This window comes from Thalia democratica, chromosome 5 (genome assembly GCF_965202585.1).
Source record: "Thalia democratica chromosome 5, ktThaDemo2.hap1.1, whole genome shotgun sequence".
Classification (NCBI taxonomy): domain Eukaryota; kingdom Metazoa; phylum Chordata; class Thaliacea; order Salpida; family Salpidae; genus Thalia; species Thalia democratica.
In genome coordinates, this window is record NC_139169.1 from 43876553 (window position 1) to 43903222 (window position 26670).

Here is a 26670-nt window from a genome sequence, read left to right on the forward strand (position 1 = left end):
AGGTAATTATATTGCTTAAACATTACCAACATAAAAAAAAGGGTTAACCTCACAGTAAGAGTTTTCTACGAGAAACCGATTAAATTTACTGAAAACGTACTTTCTAGGGTATAACACTTTTTTTCTAAAAACAGAAATTTACGAACGAATACGAAATGAATATAAATTAAGAAGCACTTACAATTTACTCATACGAACAAACCAGTAAACTTTTTTATAGGTTTAAACTAGTGAAGCTTAGTAAACTTGCTTCTTACATTTCCAATAGTTTTTTAGCTAAAAAACAACCCGCGTACCACAAAGTTTTGCTTGACAAGCCACAATTGCCGACCCGTGCCTAATAGCTTAGGTTTTACTTTTTTAGATAAATGTAAACAGTTTCAGCAATAACATAAAAAGTTGATAAACTAAAACTAGGTTTAATAAAATACTAAACAAACTAAGTCTTATAACTTACATTATATTGAGTTCTTTAAATTTTACGAGAACCTTTTTATAACGTTTAAGAAAACAGTTACTTTCAGTTAGCCAAAAAGTAAAAACAACCGGGTTATGTAAGTTAAAGTTACATCTAATAAGTGTTAATTATGATCCAATTCACCTGTTTAACAAAATCATCTCTCCGAAGAACTTGTATTTTGACAACTTTAGATATATCTTCACTCGGATTGTAATCTTCATTATAAGACATTTGCCTGTGTACCTATCACATAGACCAATGTTACTACTTAACAGCATATTACTTTTTTATACTTAAATATTTAAGTTTTTATTTGTATAGAATAAATAGTAGATAAAAATATTAGAAATTAAGTAATTTAAATAAAAATGTATATAGAAGTTTATATAAGTATTATAAAATTAACCTCAACAAAAAAACTTTCTAAAAATGTCAGATTGTATAGAAAAAATGTTAGTGGTTAAACCAAAGGTTCATTGTTAGTACAGAAGTATAACACGGGTGTTTAATACCAAAACTTGTTCAAATAAAAGTAAAAAACATTAATTATAATCTGACATCTTAACAAAATAAATTAAAAAAAATAGAGAAAATCATAACTAAAAAAAAGAACAATTACAAAATATTGTATTTAAATAATATATTTTCTAATGACGATAGTTTTGAGACAAAAAAAAACTAAAATTAACGCATTTAATTTTCAACCTATTTATTGTACTTTTTAATAAGCATAAATCTAGAATAAAGGTGGACAACGTATAACCTGCGAAATATATTTCAAATCTATAACAACTAGTGCGAAACAAAAAAAGAAATTTTATAAAATGTTTATCAAAATAAGCTCTTAATTTGTTTTTCAGTACATCTTAATTATTATTAAGTTATTATTCTATGACAGTTTTGTTTTTAAAGCACTATAAATTATTTTAAAAATTGTGTAGTACATTTTATGAAAATTACGCGGCCCGCGAAAATTTTCTGGCAAATCTGGCCCACCGATTAGATAAGTCTCACCCCTAATCTAGAACTATGAGGTATTGCACATTAAAAAAAAAGTACGACTACAAATAACCAAAACAATTTGTTTAAACAACAAACTCTTGCTCAAACCAATAAACAATTACACCCACCTGCATTTGTTTGGTTCTGATAAAGTCTCTGAAATCCTGCTGGGTGATGATGGACTCAACAAAGTCCTGGGGACATTCGTGCAACGAGCAACCGTCCACGGCGACTATTTCATCGAAAACTCGCAAACCAGCCGCGCTCGCCTCACTGTTTGCCGCCACCTTGTTCACGAAAATACCCTGCAAATTGAAATGAAGCAACTGCTGGTTGGTCTTTGTACTTTTCTTATAAAAGCTGGTAAAATAACAGTAGTCACGTTCGACAAGGTAAAAAGGAAATAAAAATTTAAGCTCAGTCTAAAGTTTAAAACGTGGTCGTCTAGTTAAATTTACGCATAAAAATGTTTCATAGAAAGAAATAAAGTTAGTGTTGACTTTTATTTTTTAAGCAGCTTGATAGTAAAGTAAGTTTGTTAAAAATTTATAAATATACTTCCAAAATATTTTTCTTTTTAGTCTAGGAGTCTAACAAAAATTCATAAATAATTAGCTCGGTTAAGCAAAACAAGTATAAATATTTTAGGCGAAACTTTTAGTCGACCTTTTGTAAATATTCCGTAGTAAATTTAATTAACTTTAAAAATTAACGCAGAACACAAAAACTTGGTATTTTTCAATATAATATAATGAGCTTTTGAATTGAGTATGCCTTTCAGTATTATATTGTATAACTCACAATTGAGTACGCTAAAACATCGGATATTTAAAAAAAAATATATGAAGTTCTTTATTTACAAAATAACAAAATAAAAAGCTAACAATTATTAAAATATTTGCTGCAACTAATATTATTTTAAATACAGTGGGCGAATATCTAATGTTAAAATCTATAGAAACAAAAAATTCTTAAAAAAAAAGTATACAATAATAAAAAAATACTATTGTCTGTTTGATAACAAAAACTTTTTATTCTAAACAAATAAGTTTAACTTCATCTCGGCCTAATACTTATTTTTAGCAGAAATAATACATTATTAACTAAAAAAACTATTTATACTACTTTTAACATAACAAAATTGAATTTGCTAATTTTAAAATAAAGTAAAACTTTTTTACATATCTAGCAGATTGTGCTTAAACCGTCTATTGATTCAGAGTTTTTAACAGTAAACTTATTAGTTTACGTCGAACTATTTTAATCCGATCTACATATGGCATCACCCATGCACTTAAATGAACCACGTTAAATTTACAAGTTTCTTTTTAATACTTAAAAGTGTGTGATGCCTATGGGATCATTATGCTTTCACTGCTTGTTAAATAAACTGAAACAACAAAGAGTGCTTCAAACACTTTAGATTTATCGAGAGTATAAAACGTCATAATTAGTTCAATTTTTGAGTTCATACATCTCAAAAGTTAATGTTAAAATTTACAAGCTAAACTTAATTGAAAACAGTGCTCACGTTGAGAATTTTGAATGTTTTGAAACAAAACTTTAATATACCTTATAAACTTCTCTAGTAAAATAATAAAGTTCCAAAAAGATAAGGCATGATAAAAGTAAGTATTAGGATTAAACAAATAAAATTGTAACTGGGAAGAATACCAATACTTATATACGTACCTATAGGTACGCCTTATATAGACTGAAAAATTTTGGTTTTTCGGCTACAAAATATACTTTTATATTTTTTACTACTGTTCAAACAAATGCAACTTAGTTCCTGATCTAATTTTTTAATAAAACTGGTAAAAAAAAATCGCTAAAACCCAACTAAACTAAAAGCAAGCTATGTTTAACAATAAAAGTGACCAAAAAATTGTTCAATACTTTTACGTTTGTAATTAAGGTTAAAAAACAAAAAAACACATAATGTAGTAAAAAAGATTAAACAAATTCAGTATTTTTTTTACGTTTGGTTATGAAAACAAAGCTCAACGCATAGAAATTAAGATAATTCATTAGCGACGCGAAATTCTTTAACAAAACACGCCGCGACTGACAACTGATTTTACGACTGTGAAATTTACAACTGTGAAAACGGACTTGCTATATGACAGCAAAAGCTCTAGACACAAATGAAACTGTCGATACACAGAACCAACAAAAAGTGGGAGAAAAACTTGAAAAAAGAAGTTTCACATGAGTGGTCATTTGAATAATTGTGCGCGTTAATTCAGTAGATTGCGGTTTCGTTAAAGGAAAGTTACCGAAAAGTAACCGTGCACCTGAAAGTTTATACTGTATGAATATTCTAAAACAACAGAACTATACACCCTTTTCAAATGTAGCTTGGTGTAGATTGATAAAACTAAATTGTCTAAGCTACTTCTGCTTTATGTTAAACTTATAAATGCGATGTCACTTTTTGCTATATTACATTTGAATATTGCAAATGATCAAAAAGTATTTACAAGTGATAATTATATTTATAAATTAAAATTAATCTTTTGTACTAAAACTACAACTGAGTTACAGTTTATACTACACCAAACATAAATACAGCCTAAAATAATTAATCACATACCAGTATTGATATTATTATAAGACTAAAAATAAAAAACTCAAAAACTCAATTTTCAAATGTTTACCGTTTAAAAAACACAACAGTAGTTTTATCGAAGTAAGTAACTTAGTTTTATTTTTCCTTTATAAAAAACAACAAAGTTTTTATATACATTCAGACAATGCAAAAATGATAAAACATACAAAACTTTATTTGCTAATAAATCTGTGAACAAAAAACCTTTGTATTTTAAACAAACAACAAAACTGCAATAGAAATGCTTACCTTTGTTTCTATAATCTATCTACAAAAAAGAGTTTGTTAAAAGTATTGTTGTAAAAAATAGAACAAAACATAAAAACAAACAAAAGTATAAATGTATGATCTTCTTAGCAACACAAGTTTATTTAAAACTAAATCTTGTTACTTTATGATTAATATCATAATAAGCACTTAGTTCAATAACACTATGACTAATATTATGACCGACTTTTGCAAACCTTTTAATGTAAATAAGTTAACGCTATTATACATAACTTATTTTGCTGCTGAAAGCAATGAATTGAATTAGAACTTCGTTTATGTCATCGGCTTATACAAGTTAAAGAAATCTTACAAAAACAGAAACTTTAAAAAAGTTAAAAATAGATTTTGTTTTTAAAGACAACACTCAACTATTTTTTTTTGTATACGAAATAAATATTTATTTTTCTAATATTATAACCATAAAGTAAAACAAACTGACAAAATACAATAACACACGATTTTAAAGGGAAAATTAATTTAATTCAACTAGCTCATTCTTGTAGGCATCTATTTTAATCAAAATCCGTTTGAAATGAAACCGGTAGCTGACAAAAAGCAAATTTAATTTAGCTTGTAAGTCAAATTATCAGAAAAATTGCAACAGCAAGCAGAAAAGATGCCATGCAATTCCAATCACTCTTCCCACGGTTAAACACACATACATACATATACATATATATATATATATACAAGGGTGCATGAATGGTCAGCATCAATATTTTATCAAGGATTGTCACCGGTTGAAAACGTTGTCAGTCACCATATGCTGCATCACGCCAACTTCACCGATGCACACGTTTCTCAACAAATTATTATAAACAGCAACTCGAACTATACTGATGTTAAGACAAACTAGAATTGAAAAGGTTCTTATTTACTTGTTTTCTAGTTTACGAACGTTTTCCAATAACTAAACCGAGATTAAGTTCAATTACGACAATTTTTATAAAATTCTAAAACAGTAAGAAGTATGGCAAAACGTTGCTCAACGTCAAATGCACTTTTGAAATTGAACAAACAAAATTTTTTTGAATTAGACTACTTAGTAACCCTAACTTAAATAAAAGGTGAACAAATTGTATTAGTATAAACTATCACAAAAAATTACTAATTAAGTTTTTAAAGTTATCTTTTTTAATAGTTTATGAAAAATAAGCGCACAATGTTTTTATTTTTCTAAAAAACATATTTTAACCAAACATAGTAATGATAATTTTTAACATTTAGTTCGTTTTAGTTTATTAAACTGGAAGAATATATAAAATAAAACACTATGATAAGCGTGCAGATTTTTTTTCTAATTTATAGTGTTTTTTTTCATAATAAAACTTTAATGGATGCAAACGCGTTTTCAACAATAATATTAAACATTTGTCTGCATTTAAGTAGTTTTTTAAATATAACATTTTACTTCAATACAACTGATTTTTTTAGTTTGACAGTTTGGGCTGCTTACATTCAAACACAAACAATTTGTTAGCATAGTTTTTCGACGAAATTGATATACTTTATTACTTTTGTAAATTACAAACCTTACCAAAACAATTTTACTTGTCATTTATCATTAATTTTTACTGTAAACTACTTCATTTGACTACAACAACTTTTATTAAAAATAAAATAATCCATTTCAAACCTGTTTTAATAGATGATAAATAGAATCACAGCCGCCCTGTAGCGTAAAACCCAAATTTACCGGTTTGTCTCTTCTTTGAAATACTATTGTCTTTTTTTCCTATATTATATACATTTAGTATTAGCATCAGTTTTTTACGTAGTTCAAGTTGTAGATGGTTATTTCATTTAAAACATTAACTTTTTGAATGTACTAGTAAAACTTCTTTTTTAACTGTTTTCGATTGTATTTATCACTTTTCTTCACAAAGTTTCTATGCTTTTAAAAAATCAAAGTTAGATGAGTTAAAGTATATAACTTGACCTGATGAAAAAACAATTTAAGATGTAGGCAAAAGTTTAGTTTATATATTCTCAACTCGTTCAGGTTAAGGGATAACAATAGGAATTCAATATGAAATATTTTCACGTTTCATTAAGCACTAAACTTTATTTCCGAAAGAAGTCTTATAAACATTTATTAAGCTTTTTTTCAGACTTATAACATAAGTTTACGATGGTAAAAAACTATTTTAAGTATGTTGGCTTTTAATAGAAACAAATGATCTTTAAACTAAAATAAAAGCAAACATTACGTATATAATGTTTTAAAAGTATTAAAAACATGACTTAACTTAGTTTTCGTTATAATTACATTTTAAAAACTACTTTTTTGCAACTTCTACTCTTTTTCGTTTCAAAGCAGTTTTACGAACCTAATTAATGTTTTAAAATACTAAGAAGAAAACAACTTAAAAAAGTATACTCTACAAAGGAAGAATTTATAAATATATTAGAAATTTATCTCACCGCTTCGAACTGTGGTTTTTGATCAATCAATAAAACAAACTGCATCAACTGTACAGCTGAAAAACCGTTTTTCACGTTTGTTTGATCTGTTCATTAAATAATAATCAAATAACAGAAAACTATGGCTGTTTACGAAAATCAAGTTTTTCTAGTTTGTATTTGATAAATATAAGTTGTAAAACAGTCATCGACAATTAAAAAACTGTAGTTTCTTTTGTTTATTTGAATATTTTTAGAAGAAGTTTAAATATAAGAAGAATATTATTTTGTATATATATATATTTTTAATTCAATAAATAAATAAAATGGTAATTTAAAAAAAAAATTAAACTAAATGTTTAATATTTTCAGCAAAAATAAAAAATTTTTACAAAGTATCTAATTCTAATATGAAAAATGCTATAGTTTGGAAACTTATTACAATAAACTAAGTAAGATTACTTTAGTATACTATACAGTTATTTTTATTTTTTTAAGTTATTAGTTTAATGACAAAAATGTATATTTTTTAGTGTTACACTAACTAAACTGGTTGATAACAAAAACTGTATGGTCTATATAAAAAAAATTGTACCTTAAACTTCAAAGGTCATTAAACACTAGCTTGTTTGAAAAACTAGAGCTATTAAAACTCATATACTTTGTTCAGGAGTTTTTTTATATGCAATATAAATATGTCATAAACTTTTTTATACTGCTAAAACTTAACTAACTCCCAAATTATATCGGCTTGTAGCTATTCTCACACATTTTTTTTACTTTTTTTACCAATAAACAACCCTACTTTAAACTCTCAAGTTTGGCTATATTGTAAAACTTTTAATTCAAAACCTCTTAAAAATTTAAATAAGCTACATGATCGTCTTCTTCGCGTAATATATCTATTAATGTATGGAATTACAAACCAAGGTCGTGAGAAATCCGGGCTAACATCTCATTTTGCCATGTATAGCGGTTCAAAAGAAGTTATAAATAGATTAAAATGTACTGAATAGCTAAAAAGCTTCGAACTTCTGTCAACAACAGATTTACTAAAATGAGTCATTCATTGTCTGAATTCAAAAGTCATGAATTTAATTTGCAGTAAGGATTATTTAAATTTAGACAAAACACTTTTTTTTCATATTTGATAAAATAGAAAACTACTTAGACCAGTAGACATGGTTCTACTTTTACCTAAACTGTTACTTAAGAAACTTCATTTTTAAATTGATCAAGTGTAGTTCTAAAAACACAATGATCAACATTAGTAAACTTCAAGAAAAAAAAATATTAAACATTCTTTGGAAATTTAAATTGTATCATTTTGAATAAAAATTTTAACTAAAACAAAAGTAAAGGTTCTTTTTTATTTACAATCTAACGTCTCTTTTTTAAATTTCCTTTTAACCATTCAGTGATTAATATTTTCATTGGTATTTTATTTTACCAAACAAAGTTGTCTGGAATAGTTTTAAGAGAATCTAAATGTTACTGGTTTTACATTTAACTAGAAATTGTATTTGTGTATAGAAAAGTTTATTTTTAAACTTGTAGCTTCATTTCTGCAAACGAAACTAGACATATGTTGCAAATTCAGTTTTCAAGATTTTTGATTCGTTTTACACTGCTAAAACTTTTACGTGAAAAAAAGGAAGAAATTACCGTTTTTATAAGCACATAAAAGTTTATTAACTATTCAAGCTCTTAATTAAGTAATTATTACTTAATAAAAAACAATTAAACTGACCCCCACCAGCCATATTGTTTTGATTGTGATTGGCGGAACTGTTAGCAGTTGTGACGTCATCATCACAATCGATATTGCAACAATGATTGAGTCGTTCAATGCTTGAAAGTACTGCCCTTGTCAGTGAGCTTTTTATGAAACAAAACTATTCAGATTTTGATAGTTAAAATTTTTATAGTTAAAAAATATTCCAATAGTAAATGAACAAGTAGTTAATTTATATATTCTAATTATATTCATGCTATAAATGAATATTCATATAAACTAACTTTATAGTTGTGGTTCTTCAAAAGTAATTTTATGCACATAACGAAAACAACTAGTTATATTACGTCATCTATCATAAAAAATGTTTTTAGAAAAGATGTATTGCTATTACAGTAACAAAATTTAAATTTAAAAACCGGTTTAATTTTTTTTTAGAAATTTAAAATTTAATAATCAACTTACTTTTCATCATCACTACTATAACTGTCAGAAGTATCTGTAAAAGTAAATAAACAGTGTTAAGTTTGATTAAACTAATAATAACTAACTGAAAATATATAAATTGTAAATAACTTAAAGGAATATTTAATTAAAGCTGATTGCCAGATTAATAGCATAATAATTTATTGACAGAAATTCAGACATTCTATAGACCCAATGGTGTCATTTTTTCTTTAAGATTAGTTGTTTTAAGTTAAAATGACATGATTAAAGTTTAATTAAAACAACAAACCTTTCAAAAATCGTTGTTTATAAAATGCTATAAAAAATTATATAAATTTTGAAACTAAAATTCAACCATACATTATTTGAAAGAAATGTGTAATTAGAATAGTAAAACAGCTATTCTTAATAACTAGTTATTTTATTGTGACTTTGAAAATTTGACTCAAGTTACAATTAACAAAAATATTATGTTTTTTTATTATATAAATTAAACTAGGTGAAGACTACCTAAAGACTAACTTAACAGCAGTACACATTAAAGTTGTAGTTAGAAAGAGTTCAGATAGAATATACAGTTTACAATCAAACATTTTTATAAACTAAAAATATATTTATAGATACGGTATATTCATTAAAAATTTAGCTAATGACCAAGTTTTTTTCTAATTTTTTATTTCTCAATAATAAAAAAATCGTAATATCTTATTATTTTTTTCATTGATAACTTTTGTACACCGCCAAGCGGTAGATTAAAATAAACTTTGAAAAGTTGTTAGATTGAGAGCAATGAGACTACTTTTGTGTAAAAAAAAAAGATTTTTAGGTTTAACTTTTTTTTAAATAACGTTAACGATTAACAACAGGAAATGCTTTATTATTTTGAATAGAATTGTCTGATTTTTTTCACAAGTTAATGAAAAGCAAAGTATAAGATTTTCTAGTTGGTACGGTTTTGTAACGTTAATGTAAACACAGTATAAAAAAAAGGTAGACTTGGACTGCTTCTAAAACACTACATAATACATATATTGTTAAATGTAATATAACTAAAAATTTATTTTAAAGCTACATGAAAATGTTTTCAGTTTAATGATCAGAAGATTTAATAGAAAAAAAATAATGAAATAAAAACTTGCAGTATTTATGTTGCTAAAACATTGTAGCATTATGGTTTTTCAAACAACTACATTAGGTTAAACAAAAGTTAAACAAATTACTTAGTTCGTTTTCTTCTTCAGTGGTAGCTTTGATGCTATTCTGCAAATTTCGGAACAAGCTTGAACGACCTTTAAACATTTTTAAAAAATTCTTAATTTTTGACTTTTGATTAACGTAAAATTACAAAATTAGCTTAAAAAGCTTTATATTTCTAAAATATACAAAGGTATAAGATTTAAAAACCACATATAAACTATTTACACATTTTACACATGTGTTTTATTTTCATTTTTCAAATGCTTTAATACTGATAGATATAGCTGTTATTCAATAATTTAAAGAAAGTTGCTAACATTAAAAAACTCAAAGTTAAAAGTGGCACAAATTGTTCCCAAAAATAAATGAAGAAAAGTCATTTGCATAACATTTTACCAACCATCTGTGATTACAAATGAAATACTTCCGAAGTGTTGAGCATTTGAAAGTGAATTTATATTTCCTCGTTTTGATAAAGCACCAGTAAACCTGTACTCACTAAAAAATAGAAATAACTTTCTTTATCTCGTACCGTTAAACATTAAAATCTTTGGAATACTTATGAAAACAATATTATTTTAAAAAACAGTATGTTTTGTAAAAATAAACCTAAAGTTAAGTATAACAGGCTTCTGCTAAAGTTTTACAAATAATAAAAAAGTTAGAAACATTGAATCTTAGATTTTTAAAAAGTTAATATTCTATAACAGCGGTCTTCAAGCTACTTTAAATCTGTGCACCATCTAATGCAAAATTTAAATTTTATATAACCCAATGTGTGAATATCCATAAAATTTCAAACTTCTTGTAATTTATAGTGCAGGATTTCCCAACCTTTTTTTTCACCCTCCAATAAAATTTCTCAAAAAACTGCCTGAAACCTCTTTTTTTTCAAATTATGGCCTTGTGGCTCCCCCTTTAAGACTTGTAAGCCCCTAAATTTTTTCCAATGGGTTTAAAAACTAGTAATAAAAACATTTAAGACCTTTTTTTGCTGTTCATCATCAACTCAAGAATATCTAGTGTAAGTTTCAAAATTTAGGACTATTTTTCAAGTTACGATTCTTGCAGACCAAAATAAATTTCGTGCACCCCAAAATAAATTTTGTGTATACTAGTGTGCATTTCTTGAAGACCACTGTGCTATAAAACAGTCTTATACAGCATATTGTAATAAATATCTTTAAACCATAATAAAACATACAGCATAAAAACTTTTTTTCATTAAATAAATATAAAAAAATACAAACACTTATTTTAAATAAAAACGACTAATTAAATTATTATCTAAATAATTGTTAATCGTATTGGAATATTCAAATTTATTAAAAAATAAATGTTAAACAATCTTTACATCTAACTTTATATGTTCACTTTCTATTGAAAAACTCTGTATTAAGAACGTAAAAAAGTTGAAAAATAAACAAGTGTTTGAAATCACAAGGATAATTTTTTTTTTATGAAACCACATTAAATAACCTATATTATTTGCACATTCCAAAAGAAACTTATTTAAGGCCATGGGGGGGGGGTAAACCATGTTTTTTACAAGTTGATTTATTTTATAGAGGTTTTTCTAAGCTTCAAGATGCTTTTTATTGTTTTAAAAAATTCAAATTATTTTTGAGATATGACCAGTCAAAGTCCAGCCGCATAATAGGTTCCCTATGGAAAGGGAAAACTAAAACAGCGAAAAAAGACTATTTCATTTAAAATCTATCTCCTCCTACATTTTCAAGCAATCTTCTTCAAACTTTCACAGTCTAATCTTTATACAATAACAAAAAAACGTTACTTTGGAATTTAAAAAAAGTTTTGTAAAAATATATTTTTTTTGAAAAAAAAACTTTTTTTTTTAATTTTGGTGATAAATTTTTTATTTTTTTTAAATTATTAAAATTCTAAAGTAACGTTTTTTCCTTTTATTATAAGGAAGGTTTCCTAAAAATTTGAAGAAGATTGCTTGAAAAATGAAGGAGAAGATAGATTTTTAGTGAATTTTAAAATTTCCGAGAAAATTGACCCCAAAAAATTTGCGGTCTATACATTTATATTGGAAAATTTTTACAAAAAATTAAATATCTCAAAAGTTAAATGATATTTTTGAATACTATAAAAACTGGCTTGTAGTTTGTAATTTAAGCTTTCATATAAAAGCCAAAGTTATTTTTTGTAAAAAAAAATGTTTGACCCCCCCTATGGCCTTAACCTTGATACTTAGAAAAATACTTCAAGCACAAAGGCCATAGAGGGGTCCCAACATATTTTTTACAAAAATTAACATTTAACAAAATATGATATACATATTATTACTATAGTTTGCTAGATATAAGAACTTTTAGACTGTTTAACTTTAATTTTAAGCCGGACTTTAAGGAGTTAAATCATCATATGAAATTAAATACCATTAGAAAAACATAAAGTGCAGTAACTATACTTAGAAAATCAGTAGTTAACTTATTAAAATTTAGTTTGCAACAGAGTATACTTTTAGCAAACATATTTTTTTAACTAGCAAAGATATTTTACATGAGCAGTTTCTAATTAAATAGAAGATAGCAAAGTTAGTTTAAATTGTTTATTCAAAATGCATTTAAACAAGAGATGAAAATTACAGTTGATTTAAAACAAAGATTAGAGGAACCAAACTTTTCCAAACTTATTCAAGTGTAACTATATATTTCAATAACATGAACTATTCAAACTAAAGCAAAACTGAAAACTTAATGGTATTCAATAACGACACGATAATTACTTCCATGCAGTTATTTAGTTTTGATTTATTTTTGGTGAGAATAGATGCTATAATTTATAAAATTAATTAACTATAGTATAACTATATACTATACTATAGTTAATAATTTAGTACATACAACTTATTTTTTTAATGAAATTTTAATTCAATTTCTTGTTTTATGTTGTGTGAAAAACTGTTGAAATTTTAAGACACATACATTTGAATTAATTAACCATTTTTAAACTGTACTTTTATGAGTAAAAAACAAAGCTTGAGCTTATTTATTGCATATAATTTCTCCTAATGAAGTACTTGTTATATTTTAAAATTTAAAAAAAAATCAATTTAGGAAAATGATGATAAATATAAGTAATGAAATTATCAGCTTTTGTACAGCTTATCGATTATAAAAACTTTTCACGCCAGATCCTTATACTTAGGTTGACAATGAAGAATAACCGTATTTACTTTGTGCTGCAAGGTTAACATAAGACAAAAAACTATTACATATTGTAGCAATAACAATACTATATGGGATTTAAGTTTTGAACATTAAAAATTTCTTAATAATATCAAAAACAATAATGATTATTGTTTTATTCATTCTAAACAATAAAATATCAACGCATACTTAAACAAAACAAAATTTTATTATTTTACTAGTAAAAAAAAACTTCTGCTAAAAAGATAAGTTTTGAGAAATTAAGCAAATTGTAAACTTTATTGCTTAAAAAAAATAATTTCATAGCATGTGGACTTGATTAAAATTATTTTAAGTGTAACTTAAATACAGAAAGGAATTTAACAACATGTTTTATTTAATCAAACTTCACAAAACTTAACCACTGTGTGCTTTGGTTGAATATGCTTGATTATATTTAATACCGATTATAATTTTGTAACTAAAATGTAGATATTAATGTACTAAGCTTTATATGGTAAGTTAAAACTAAAAATATATTTAAGTTTCTAGAAGATAAACAAAATATTGATTTTTTAATCTAGGCTTGAATTTGTAAGAGTAAAAAGTTTTTATTTTATTAGTAATTTATTTACAAGTAATTTATTAACATTGTTAGTAGTTTAATATTAAACTTTTAAATATTACAATCTTAAAACTACAAACTTAAATTCATTGTATTAAAACAATTTCAAGAAATCATTTTTGAAAAATAGTAATTTGGAGTTAATAGTTTTTAAATATAGTTCCTTATTCTTTAAATTTTTAAGAAGTGATGATATAAACTAAATGCTAATTTTACGAAACAACTTTATATTACTCTTTTACTTTTAATTATTTTGAATAAAATAAGCATTTGAAAAATTATAACTTGTACTACTGTTAAATATAACAACTTTAAACTTAAATACACAACTTTACTTATACTTTACATTTAACTTTTTTTTAAACTTTAAATTGTTAAACACTAGTTAACACCCCCGTAAAAAAAAGCATTTTAGGAATTTTTAAACTTTCTAGAACTTAAGTGGTACACTGTTAAAAACAACTTAGAAATAAATTCATACTCGAGAACTATGATCCAAAAATCGGATCAAAATAGACTTTATACTAAGAAACAAACCAATGTAGTAAAAGTTGTAAACGAACTTGGCATTTAGTCGATCCAGTATTTCTAGTATAGGAATTTGTATTTTTCCAAGGAACCTACTGAAAGTATTTTTGCTGTTACCGTCTTTGACTTGCAATTCTAAAACATCACTTCTCAGAACTTGTATGTAAAGCTGTTTTTTAAGAAAACAATATTAAACGGCTGTCTAAATGATTTTTCAAAACATAAAAATAAAGCTTTTTTATAAATAAACTGATAGACAAATTACTAGATGAAATGTTAAAAAGAATTAAACACTTAATACAAACGTAAGTATAAGCTAAAGGTAATTACAATGTAAGTTTTATATGTAGTACATAATTAAAACTATCAATTTTTTTTTATCATTTGTCTAAAGTAGAAAGGAAACATATAACTAAGTTAAACCGGATAATTTAAGTAGATAATTTTTAAGTAAAGCAAAATGATTAAATTAAACTAAATGTGTACACAAATGGTGTAAATTAGATTGTTCGAGATGATAATTTATGAGCAATGCAAATTTTAAACGTATATTAGATGTAAACATGAGTATTAGGTGTGTAATTACATTATCATAAAACAAAATAGTAATGTATAAAAAATAATTTAAAAAGCTAAGAAATTAGTAATCTTGCTGTAAAAACAATCGATAAAAAGAAAATTTCCAGTAGGCATAATAAAGGAAATTGATAAGCTAAACTAAAAACGTAGGTCGAAAAATAGATACTTATGTAAAAATAAAAACTATTAAAATTTTTAACAATTATCTATAACATTTTTTTATATTGTTTCTAAAATACTAAACTGATGTTATTTTTTGGTTTACTTTTCTTAATTCTTTGCTAAGTAATCATTTTTATCATGTTTAAAAATTTGATTAGTTTTATTTTAAATAGTAAATAATACTATAGATAAGAAGTATAGCATATAATTAAAAAAACATCTCAAAATACATTCATTAATATATATTATCAAATCGCGTGGTTTGTGCAAAAAAGTTTTCACTAACCACTAATAAAATTTTACTTAAACAGTATTTTAATTTAAAAAAAACGGTTTCATAAACAAATTCGAATTAAAAAAAAACTAGTAGCAAATTTAAAATATGTAGTTTTTTTCTATCCATAGGAAATTTTAAGAAAAATTCTTTCTCAGTAGGGAAACATAAATTAAAGGAGACAAAAAGTGCGGTCCGAGGAGCGGCGGGGGTTTGTAGCGGGAGAGGTAGGATCGGAGTGAACTCTAGGGGATACCTGAGCGAGAGGGGCAGCATTTCGGTGGCCACCAGCGGGATTGATTCTTCTGCTGGTGTGCAAATGAGCAACAGCAGATGTGGCTTAATTTAGATTAACTTTGCCTTCTACCGAATAAAGATAGATGACTAAATTGATGTTAATCTAGTTTTAAAACAAGTTAACCATGAAATATATTAATAATCTACCTGTTCACTCCACACAGGGTTGAGAGTGCTGTCTTGGTTTTTTGTGGAGTGAACTTGCTGGTGATGAGCCAACCTTCCCGCCTCATCACTCGGAAGTATTTTCAATTTCACATACGGGTGTGGTGTGAAAAACGACTTCTTTAAGTTGAATCCAGATATACCTGGTCGGGTTATATTAAATTGCAACACCAGTTTTTTATTTACTAATATTCAAACAAAAGCGTTTTTAACAGGCAAAACAATTTTAATTTCAAAGTTATAAACAAACAACTTTTTAATGATCGTAATCATTTAACTTGACAACAGCAACAAGTTACTAGTATTATAATATTCAAAGTAGTTTGTACACTGTAAACTTTTTGTACAAAAAAACTTTTGTTTATTAGTTATCCTTAAAATTTTAAATACAAAATGGACATAAAAAACTAAAAATAATAATGTTATTTATACCTAACTAGCTATATAAATCAATTTAAAGAAATTATAAAAATTATTAAACTTTCAAAACCTTTATACTAAAACACAACTACATTGTATACAAAGTTAGTTATGAAAGAATAACAAAAACTTGTTTAAAACCAAAAAATTTCAACAATTTACTGAAAATTAAAACTTTCAATAACTTTTTTATACACTAGAAAACTTTAAACAAGATTATGACATACCAAGACTAAAGAAAAGGATAAAGTTTATTTTTAAATAGCAATATGTTTTGGTTAAAAAAATCAATTCTAACGTTAAGGTATTTTTTGAGTTAGCTTAAAAAAATTATTTTATCTTACGGAGTTTTGAAATAAGGAATGTTTGAGAAAATGATTTCTTACTGTTTTTTACTTCAATATATAAAAGAGGTTTTTTCGAAAAACTATGTTCATTTTTTAATTATCTAAAAATATAAATTAGCTTAAACTAAAAACACTGTGAATAAAAAATTAAAATACTATTCTATGAGAATCATTTCTATAAACATTAATTAAAATATTACAAATTTTCATAACTTTGACTTTTTCCTAGAAATAAAAAAAAATATTGATACAAAAGTAGCTTAAATATGCAACTGATACAATGTATTCAAAACAAATTTACATCAATTAAAAAAAAACTATTATATAACTGGTATATATATTTTCCAATATACTATCAATTTGAGAAAAATATCATGATACGAACTTTAAACTCAAGTATCATAAAAATACTATGAATTTTCTAACTTGTAGAAATTAATTTAAAATAAATTAATTAGAAGTTTAGACAAGCAAAATTTATAATAAGAAAGTTCTAAATAATTATTCTATCTTTAAATAACTAATCAACTAAAAAATGCGTTTAATCAAAGATTATGATGTAATAAAAAGTAAGTATTTAGTAACATTAAAAAAACATCTTACAGTTTCTAATTTTTTTTTGAAAGTTTAAGTTTTTAACAAACCTGTTATGATGAAGGAAAGAAAACAAGGAGATTCTCCAGTTGTCATTTTTATAATAAAGAAGTCTAAAACAAAAATTTTCAAATTAATTTATCAAAACTGTATATTTATTCAAGTAATGTAATCATAGCAAGACCCTTTCAGCATATTTCATTCATTTAATAGTATAATCATAAGTAAACACAATTAGTTACTTTCGTTTTAGTGGTAAGATTACTTAGCTTATTAGCTAACTAAAATAATAAAGTCTATTTAAAAATATAACCATTAAACAATTAAACAGTTGTCAACTTGTACTAAAGCTAATTACTGTTTACATATTGTTGTTGCTATTGTATAATGTGCTAACTATTATTATCTAAAAAAGCTATCCAAAAAGAAAACCACAACTGACCAAAAATATAATTTACTTTTTTTTTTTCTAAATAAGATGAATAAAACTTAACACAAATCTATAACAAATAGTATGTTGTGTTTTTTCTTTAGTGAAATATACATGCTTTTCAAGAAAAGTTTCAAAAAACTACTTTGTAGTAATAGCATTAATTATATTTTTTAAGAGTATTATGAGTTATTTCACAAATTTTCATTTAATCTCAAACTATTTTTGTATTACTTCTTTCAATATTGAGAACTTAACTATTTTCCAGAAACTACATCACTATTGCTGTTATTTATTTTAAGTTAAATAATAAATATTTCTTAAGCAACAATTTTAGTTTCAGTTATAATTTTAAAACGATTTTTATTTGAAAACTTTCCAAATACAAAAAAATAACATTTAGGCTTAATTTCAAAAACTTTTTTTCTATATTTTAGATGTCAATTTTTTATTTAAATTATGATTTAAAAAATAGCTACTATTTTAGGATTGGGGAGTTTTATTTATTTTAGAAATACATATAACTTTATTTCAAAAACTGATTTTGATGGAGTGGAAGTTTTCTTTGTATTTTTGAGATATAATCAAAAAACATTACTAAAAATTATGCAAGGCAACTTTTGAATACAATTTTCTAGAAATGATATAAATTAAGTACTACTTATTACTTATATGTATAAGAGCTAGGTACTTTTTCTTGAAATGTTAATAAGTGCATTCATTTGTATTAATTTTGACGAATGTACATATTTTTTAACTTTTAAATCATAAATTGAAAAAATAAGTAAAGATTAGTTAAATTTTGAAGATTTATAAAATAATGAATATTTTTCTAATTAAGCCATTGTTTTTACTTCTCTTTTCATACAAATTTTATAAATCTATCATCTTTAACTCTTAAAAAATGTTAAACTACTTGAACTTTTGTTTTGTTGTAAAATGAATGTAGTACCAAACAAAACATTTCAATGAACTCTTGTTTTTTTACTAGATTTCCTCTATTTCAAAATCTAAACAAATTTTTGAAATATAACTAAACAAAAAATAACCAGAAATCTTTTATCTTTAAAACTCTTATGTTTACCACAACATGTTTTTAAATTAGTTTTTCTACTACTTTATTTATCATTTAGTAAAAGTTAACCAATTAAATTTGTTTATTTTTTTGTAGCCAACAAACTTTGTTGTAAACAAATGAAAATTAGATAACTCTTGTTAGTGTCTACTTTTCTACAATTCACAAACAAAGTAACTAAAATATTTAAAAAAAGCTAAAGTAAAATTATTGTAACTAAATTTTATTGGCTAAAATACCTTGACTTTGTAAAACTTATTTATCATCTAAATTTCTTACCATTAATTTTCCAAAACTCATCAGGTTAGCATTCATACAATTTTTCATTTGATATGTATTTACAGTCTGGTGTGCACAGAACTTTTAATTTACTTATATATGTTTTATTTATCAATTTATTTTACTATGTACAGATGTTTAACAGTTAGAGACCACTAAATTAATACAATATTAAGATTTTTTTTACATTAGTTTGATAGCAATTTATTATTTGATATTATTGTACTTTTTTACTCATAGATTACTTTTATATATATTAGATTAACATTTTAAGAAACTTTTACATTGTTTAAGGCAGAACTGTCAAAATACTATTAGCTGTTATGCCAATTGAGAACTGAAGCACATAAACTTTGTTTTAAGTGAATTATTTCATGCTCAAGTAAATAAAGAATACCCTTTCACGAGTATGGTTCATGATATCAATAATAACACAATGAAAATCAATTGGTGCAAAAAAAGTTAAATTAAGTAAACTAGTACCACTTAAGTGTATTAATAAAAGAGATAATAAAATTTCGTAGGCTTCATTCATGCTTTTTAAGGCTTAATATTATTTTTAGCCATACAGAAATTGACAAAAATTCATAAAAAACAGCTGAATACATAGTTAAAACTAGTCAAGCTCTAAACAAAAAAGTTAAAAATGGAAATCCAGTGTTATTTATGATTTTTTGTATTTTATTACGTTTGTTTTTATTGTATTTTATAGCTAATAAGTATAAGTTCGATTATTAATTATTCAAAAACTAAAATTTATGCTGTATTTTAACTTACTAATTTTTGATGGGTAAACAAATGATGAACAACCATAACTGACTTAAAGATAAAAAGACAAGATTGTTCTAACATCACAGAAAGTTTATTAAAAATTTTCATAGATAATACTTGTTTTCTTAAAGTTATACTCTTATAGAACTTCCTTTTTAACAAAAAGCTAAAAGTTGCAGAGCATTTTTTAAAACATTAAATACTTAAATCAAATAGTACAAGAGGTTTTTACTAATTGGTAACAAAAAAGTAAGTACACAAAACTACTTATGTTTTTTTTACTATCAGTCTTTAAGCAATTTAATGTAAAGTTTGAGTTTTAATTAATTTTAACTAAAACGAATGCAAGCAAACTTTAATTACTGTTTTTAAATAAAATATTCTCAACTTCATAGTCATACTTTAGATATCTTGGAATACTTGCAGAATACTTTTAAGAAAACTTGAGGTGTCTATTTTTAAACCAAGAAAAAAATAATTAGAGTGAAGCTTCAAGTTCCAAAAGTAATGAAGATCAAATGACTATTTAAAGTTTAATTGCTTAAAAAACTTTCCTTAAACTGAATTAGATCCCTAATTAACACTCGTTTTTACTCCTTAAAAACTTTTAGTTCATATATAACACATTTTTATCATTGAAAAAATATTTTTTAATGGCATTGGGAGGGTAAGACTTTTAATAAAAAACTTAAAACTGATTCTTATATAAAAACTTAAGTACAAACTTTAAGTCAGTATTTATAAAATATACAGACTTTAATAAACTTTTAAAGTTTAGAAATTTTTGATTAAAAACAATCAGAAACTTCTGATCAAAAAATGACAGCAATTTTTTTATTGCCAATTTTTAAGGATGTTTGAAAACTCACTAAAAATCTATCTTATCCTTTATTTTGTGAGCTAGGTACCTCAAATTTTCAGCAAATATTCCTTAAATAAATTACAAGACTTTCAATGTTGGAATCGTGAAATTTGTTGAATAAAAAAATTACTGATTAATTGTTATTAAAGAAATTCGTGAATTGAAAAGATTTAAATATTAGCAATGGACTTACTGTACAAATTTAAAGAAGATTAGTTTTAAAATGATTAAATTTTAAGTAAAACAATTTTTTTTGAGTTTAGTTTGCACCTTCCATTAGGAGCTTATTGAGCTTACCAACTTTGATTACATAATCTAAAATGTTACATTCAATTTCGCTAAGCAATTTAAAAAAATTATGATGGCTAAAATAAAACTCTACAAAATAAGATCATTCTGTAATAAACAAAGTGGACACGTGCCTATACCATTAAATAATTACATACTGTTTTAAATAAACAAAATAAAGTTATCATCAATTTTATTTACATTATTTTACATTATTGCAAGCATGAGAGAAATAAATAGTTGTCTTGTTACTTAACTTTAATGGAAATATTAAAAATAAAAAAACATCTCTGCTTTTTCTTTTAATGTTATTCTTAATTTATCAATGTTAACAAACAATAAAATGTTTTATAAACCCATAAAAAAATAACCTAAAAAATAAATTAACAAGTTAAAGCTTGCAAAACATAATCTTAGACTTAAAATCTTTTTAGAAAAGTAGTTTTTAACAATGTTACTTGGAAAAACTTATTAAAATCTATTAGTTATGGTAATTTCTATAAGATGAACTAAGTTAGAAATGTTTCTGTACACATATTTACGTTTTTTTTAAATTATTTAAGTTAGAAAAACATTAATATTTATTAAGAATGTATTTATGATAGTTACAGCATTACATCTACAAAAGGTAGAAAAAATGTTCACAAATTATTATTGATAGTAAAGAACAAATAAATAGCTTTTAAAAATATTTTATGAGTAAGCTTTGTTATTATTACATGTTCACAACTTTCAACCTTTTAAGTTTAGGTTTATACCTTGATACATTTTCATCCACTTCACTAATATTTTTTTCATTTAACAATTTCAAAAAATATCTATAATTTTTATTTGCTTAAGCATAGATACCTAAACAACTAAGAAGTTTGTTTTATAATATCTCTTGTATACAGTAAAACATATGAAATGCATAAAGTTATAAACTAAAACAAAATAATAAAGTTTCAATTATAAATAATTACAGGGCTTCAACTATCAAATTATCCTGAGTTTAATAGTAAAAATAAAAATTGTATAATTGAAACATAAACAATTAAAAATAGTAAAAAAATAAATAAAAAATAAAAACAACAGCTAAGTTGAGCTATAATACTATCAGTCTATCAAATATTCATTGATAGATGTAAAAATTAATAAAAAACATACTCAAAAACATATTTCTCAACATCTAGCCATTTTAATAAAATAAAAAAACAGCCTGAGAAGGAAAAATAATTAACTAGTCTGAATTTAAAAACTTTTAAATTAGCTGTAGTTAGCTTGGGTAAGTGGATATTATGTAACTACCAGGGGAAAGGTGTGGGCACAACAACTTAAACTACTTAATATGGGAACGGGTCACTTTTGCATGATTGTCACTTTAGCACAATAGGAACTTTTGCAGGGCGTCACTTTACACAGCAACATATTTGCACCGTGTTAGTTTATTTTTATTTAAAGTATTTAAAATTGTTGAATTCAAAAATTTAAAAAAAGTACTTATATACTTTATATTAATTAAGATTAGAAAATATAATTAAAGTCATTCATAGTAAAATGTTATATTGTTCTAAGTAATACTTCAAATAAAAACTTAACTTAAAAATTTCATTGAAAAATCATCACATCTTATTCTACAATAATTTGCGCTTAAAAGCAAACTTTATTTAAGTTAATGTAAATAAAATTTAATATCTAATTTATTTATTTATATTTTTACTTTAGAACTTTAAAATTAGAAGCTTGCAAAAGTGTAGCCTTTCAAAATTGACCAATTGTTTAAAATTATTGCAGTGCATAAATATTTTTGTGAAAATATAACAGCTTGGTGCAAAGGTGGTGACAGTTTACAAAATGTTGCCATGCAAATGTAACTTTGTGCAATAGGTGAAGCCCTGCAAAAGTGTCCCCCGTGCAAAAGTGACACCCACCCACTTAAAATACTATTATATGATAAATTTAATTAAATATTTTTGACAATTTTTGTAATTTTATTGTAAAGTATATTGAAATTTATATTTAATTATAAAAAATTATATCTTTTGAGGTAGTTTATGTTATGGTACTTAATCCCACATGTTGCCACAGGTAATAAAGAAAACAGTGTAAAAGTTTTAGAAAACTAGTTTTTGCAATTTATTAGCAGCTTTAGTATTAGGAATGTTGTCAATCATTCCATACACAAAACATTTAAACAAATTTGGTTTATAAAAAAGTTGCTAGTAAAATTATAGAATAAGTTAGAGATAGCAAAGTTGGTGTTTTTGTCACATTTGTTACAGTTTAAAAAATCCAGACACACTGTTTGAAAACCCAGCACCATTGTAATTAAAGGAAAGGAGAAGAGCTAAAGTGACAATGCTTATTGAAAGCCAGACATACCCAAGCAAACTGACTCCAAACTTTGGTAGAAATAGTGGTGCGTAATCTGCAATCACTGAGTTGATACCAAAGTGGTTGTGGTGAACCAAAAGTGTCACAGTAACAAAATCAACAACTGGGTTTCCAGGCATAACAAAACATCCAACACAACTTCCTAAAAGACCAACTGACAAGATTCTATAGGTCTTCCATTTACGAGAATATTGCTTTTCTGACTCAACATGGTGTCTCAGTTCATAAGTCTCTGGTCCACTCATTCCAGAAAGACTTTTGTTTTCAAACAAGCTTGTGGTTGATTGTCCACATAAAAATAGTTTATTTCGACTATATGCTAAAATTTTGTTTAAAGCTTTTCCACTTGCCAAAATCATTCTACTTGTATCCAAAAAACTGAGAATTAATAAACTAGAGTTAACTAAATCTGTTAGATATTTAGCTGATTTATTAGAAGTTCTACTTTTTTTTATACAACAGTAAATATTTTACTAAGGTTTAAAACATTGCTCACTGTCTTTTTTAAAGAAAACATAATTTATTGAAAATAAATATTCCTTATTGGTAGTCATATTGAAAACGCAACTAAAAAACTACATTATAGTTATAATAAATAAACACAATTTTTAAACAAGACCAAAATTATACTTTTATTGCAAAAAAGAATTGTAAGTTATGATTGTCGCATGTCTGCACTGACTCCAACAAAATCATTGTTTGTGAAAACTGGTATTCTGAAGTTTAATGAGATGTTTTACTTGCAAGTTTTTACGTTGGTGCTGAACACTTTGAGGGGATTTAAGGTTGACCACAGTTGCTTTGCTAAAGTTAGTATAGTTTATACACACAATATAAGGCATTCAAAAAACTAAAAGTTTTTGTTGAAAGACCTAGAACAGGGCTTGGCCTAAACTCAATAAAGTATTTGGGTCCTTAGTAGTAATGTAGTGTTTAAAGAATTTTAAAACCTTAACAAAGGATCAGTTTAAAGTTTTTAGTACAGTTACTAAAAATTCTTAGTATACAGAGTAAATTTAGAATACCTTAAACCTGTAATTTGTGTTATATGTGGATTTTGCTTAATAGTGATTAGTTGAAATTTGTCATATGTTTATTTTTGTTTACTTTTTACTAGTATATGTTTAGTTAGTTTTGGTTTGTTGATATAAAAACTAACATGAGTGAATATATTAGTATGTATATGTGAATATTTACTGTTTTCTAAATAGTTATATTCTTATTAGTACTTTTTTTCAGAGAAACTAATTACAAATGTTTTTTATTTTATATTCTACTTGTTTAGATTATATTTTAATATACTATGTAAGATTTAGTAGCTTCAACCTTTGAAATGTTTTTGAACTTTTATTAGTGATATTTATAATAAAACAGTTGTATAATATTACTTTTTTATAATCTTTAAAAGTTTATGTGTTTATTATAATAATAGTTTAATTTGCTTTTCCAACAACTGATCCTGGGTTCACTGTGGTGGCAGTGATCACATGATTGAGTTGTTGTTGTGATCTTTTTGTTATAGCATTGGTGAGCACTTGCTTAAGGATTTAAGCTTTAAGATTTTTCCGCATTTTGTAGTTTTTATTGTTAAGACTTTAGCCTTGTAAGTGTTCTTCAAATGGTATGTCACCATAAGTTTTTTTGATAGATACTTGTTATTTTCATTTTTTGGTTGGTTAAAAGATAAATATTATGGGCAGGTAAAATTACACATGCTGTAACACACTGTATTTTTTGCTAAAAAACGTCTATCATTACAAGGGGTAGAGTTTGAGATAGATGTTTTGTTACCATTAAAAAAAAATCTTAAATATTTGGGTATCTGTCTAAATTTCATGAGCTAGAAATAAACAAAGATGCATTTTAACAAAGGGATAAAATTGCACGAAGGTAAAATTGCACAAAGATACTTTTGCACAAAGAGTCACTTTTGCACAAGTAGACAATTTTGCACAAAAACAATCTTGCACAGTTATTTTATTTTTTAATTATTATTATAACTTTTTTTAACTAATATTTTTTTTTACTATCACTGTTATTAACCCTAACCCTTACCCTCGGTCAGTAATTTTTTTTTTCTAACCTTTACGATTTTTTTTTTTTACTATCACTGTTACCCCCAATCCTTACCTGGTTATTAACTTTTATTTTATTAATTTTTCTGTTTTTTTAATACTACTCTGTATTTTTTTACTCTTGTTGAAAATTGTCTTCATGCAACTTTGTTACCTGTGCAATTTTATGCCCTAGTGCAATTTAGACCAGTTCATTAAATATTTGTTTGCATTTTGAAATACTAAGTTATTTAAAATTCAAGTAAACACATTTTTAGACACGCCACCTAGGGTTAAACTAAAGTTGTTATGGAAAAACAAAATATGAAAACTTAAATTTGACTTTTTTTAATTAACTATCACCCTTGTTCTAAAACAGCTGGAAAATGTTATCTTAAAAAGGATTCATATTTAAGGCTAAGTTTTACATTTTCAACATGTTTGTTAGGCAAATTATACAAGTTTTCCCCTATAAAAAAAGAGTCTCATAAATGTTAAGTTACCATGTCAGGGTTTTTCTTACATGTAAAACTTGTATAGTTTTATAACATAACTAAATTTTTTAGTTAAAAAATTAACTAGTACATTTTACTTACAAAACATTAACCACTTTAATCAATTACAGGAGATTTACTTACAGCAAACACTTTATTCGAAATTAATCAGTAATGTTCCAAAAGTTTTTAACCATGTCGTTTTCCTAACTTATTTTCACTTAAAAACTATTACCTTTATTATTTTTTCAAAAAACAAACGAAAAAAAGTAATATATGTTTTAAAAACTGTTTATACCAGGGGTCGGCAGGCAGTTGGTGCTCACGGGTCAAATATCAAGTTTCCAAAATCTTCGCGGGCCGCAGTTAAAGTTTTAGTGACATTTGAACAATCTTTTGATTTTAGTTTTAGTCACACCAGAGATAGTTTTATTTTTAACCACTTTATTACTTAAAATGACTTTTAGCTACACATAGAATGCCAGTTTAAGTTATAAATATCTATTGAAATATAATTCACATTGTTTAATATACTTAAATCTTAATAAATTTTTTACTTTTTTAAACACTTAATAAATTTAACTTTATTAGTTATTTTTGTTATTTTACTTACAACGTAACTCTGTTTAAAAGCCGAGCTTGAAAAAATATGTATGGTTCACTTTTAAACATTATTTTTATTTTGAGCCACCTGTTTATATTACAAAAAATAACTTTTGAAAATTATTTTTGCGTCGTAAATAGTTTGCAATCTTTAGAAAACACAGTAA

At 24.8% G+C, this 26670-nt stretch overlaps 2 protein-coding genes across 4 annotated transcripts in view; both read right to left on the bottom strand.

The window, feature by feature from the left end:
- Window positions 1-17438, bottom strand: part of LOC145837227 (E3 ubiquitin-protein ligase HECW2-like) — a 33908-nt gene extending 16470 nt beyond the window's left edge. For 2 of the 3 annotated variants that reach the window (XM_082945017.1, XM_082945016.1), the window contains exons 1-11: window positions 17325-17438; window positions 15896-16056; window positions 14472-14605; window positions 10526-10623; window positions 10149-10217; window positions 8947-8980; window positions 8497-8624; window positions 6768-6853; window positions 5980-6078; window positions 1591-1767; window positions 602-703 (exon numbers count right to left, since the gene is read on the bottom strand). In XM_082945017.1, the coding sequence (XP_082801143.1) occupies window positions 602-703; window positions 1591-1767; window positions 5980-6078; window positions 6768-6853; window positions 8497-8624; window positions 8947-8980; window positions 10149-10217; window positions 10526-10623; window positions 14472-14605; window positions 15896-16056; window positions 17325-17370 (1134 nt within the window). In that variant the 5' untranslated portion in view covers window positions 17371-17438. Of the gene's footprint in view, window positions 1-601; window positions 704-1590; window positions 1768-5979; window positions 6079-6767; window positions 6854-8496; window positions 8625-8946; window positions 8981-10148; window positions 10218-10442; window positions 10476-10525; window positions 10624-14471; window positions 14606-15895; window positions 16057-17324 lie in introns of those variants that run through there. The other variant, XM_082945018.1, reaches the window with a different exon arrangement.
- A 5796-nt stretch (window positions 17439-23234) lies between these two features.
- LOC145836571 (succinate dehydrogenase [ubiquinone] cytochrome b small subunit A, mitochondrial-like) lies at window positions 23235-23597 on the bottom strand. Its single transcript, XM_082944365.1, has one exon. It carries the CDS (start codon window positions 23595-23597, stop codon window positions 23235-23237), a length of 363 nt encoding a protein of 120 aa, XP_082800491.1.
- Window positions 23598-26670: the final 3073 nt, after the last annotated feature.

Coding starts and splice junctions, on each gene's coding strand:
- LOC145836571 (XM_082944365.1), bottom strand. CDS start 23,597: ATGAGTGGACCAGAGACTTATGAACTGAGACACCATGTTGAGTCAGAA.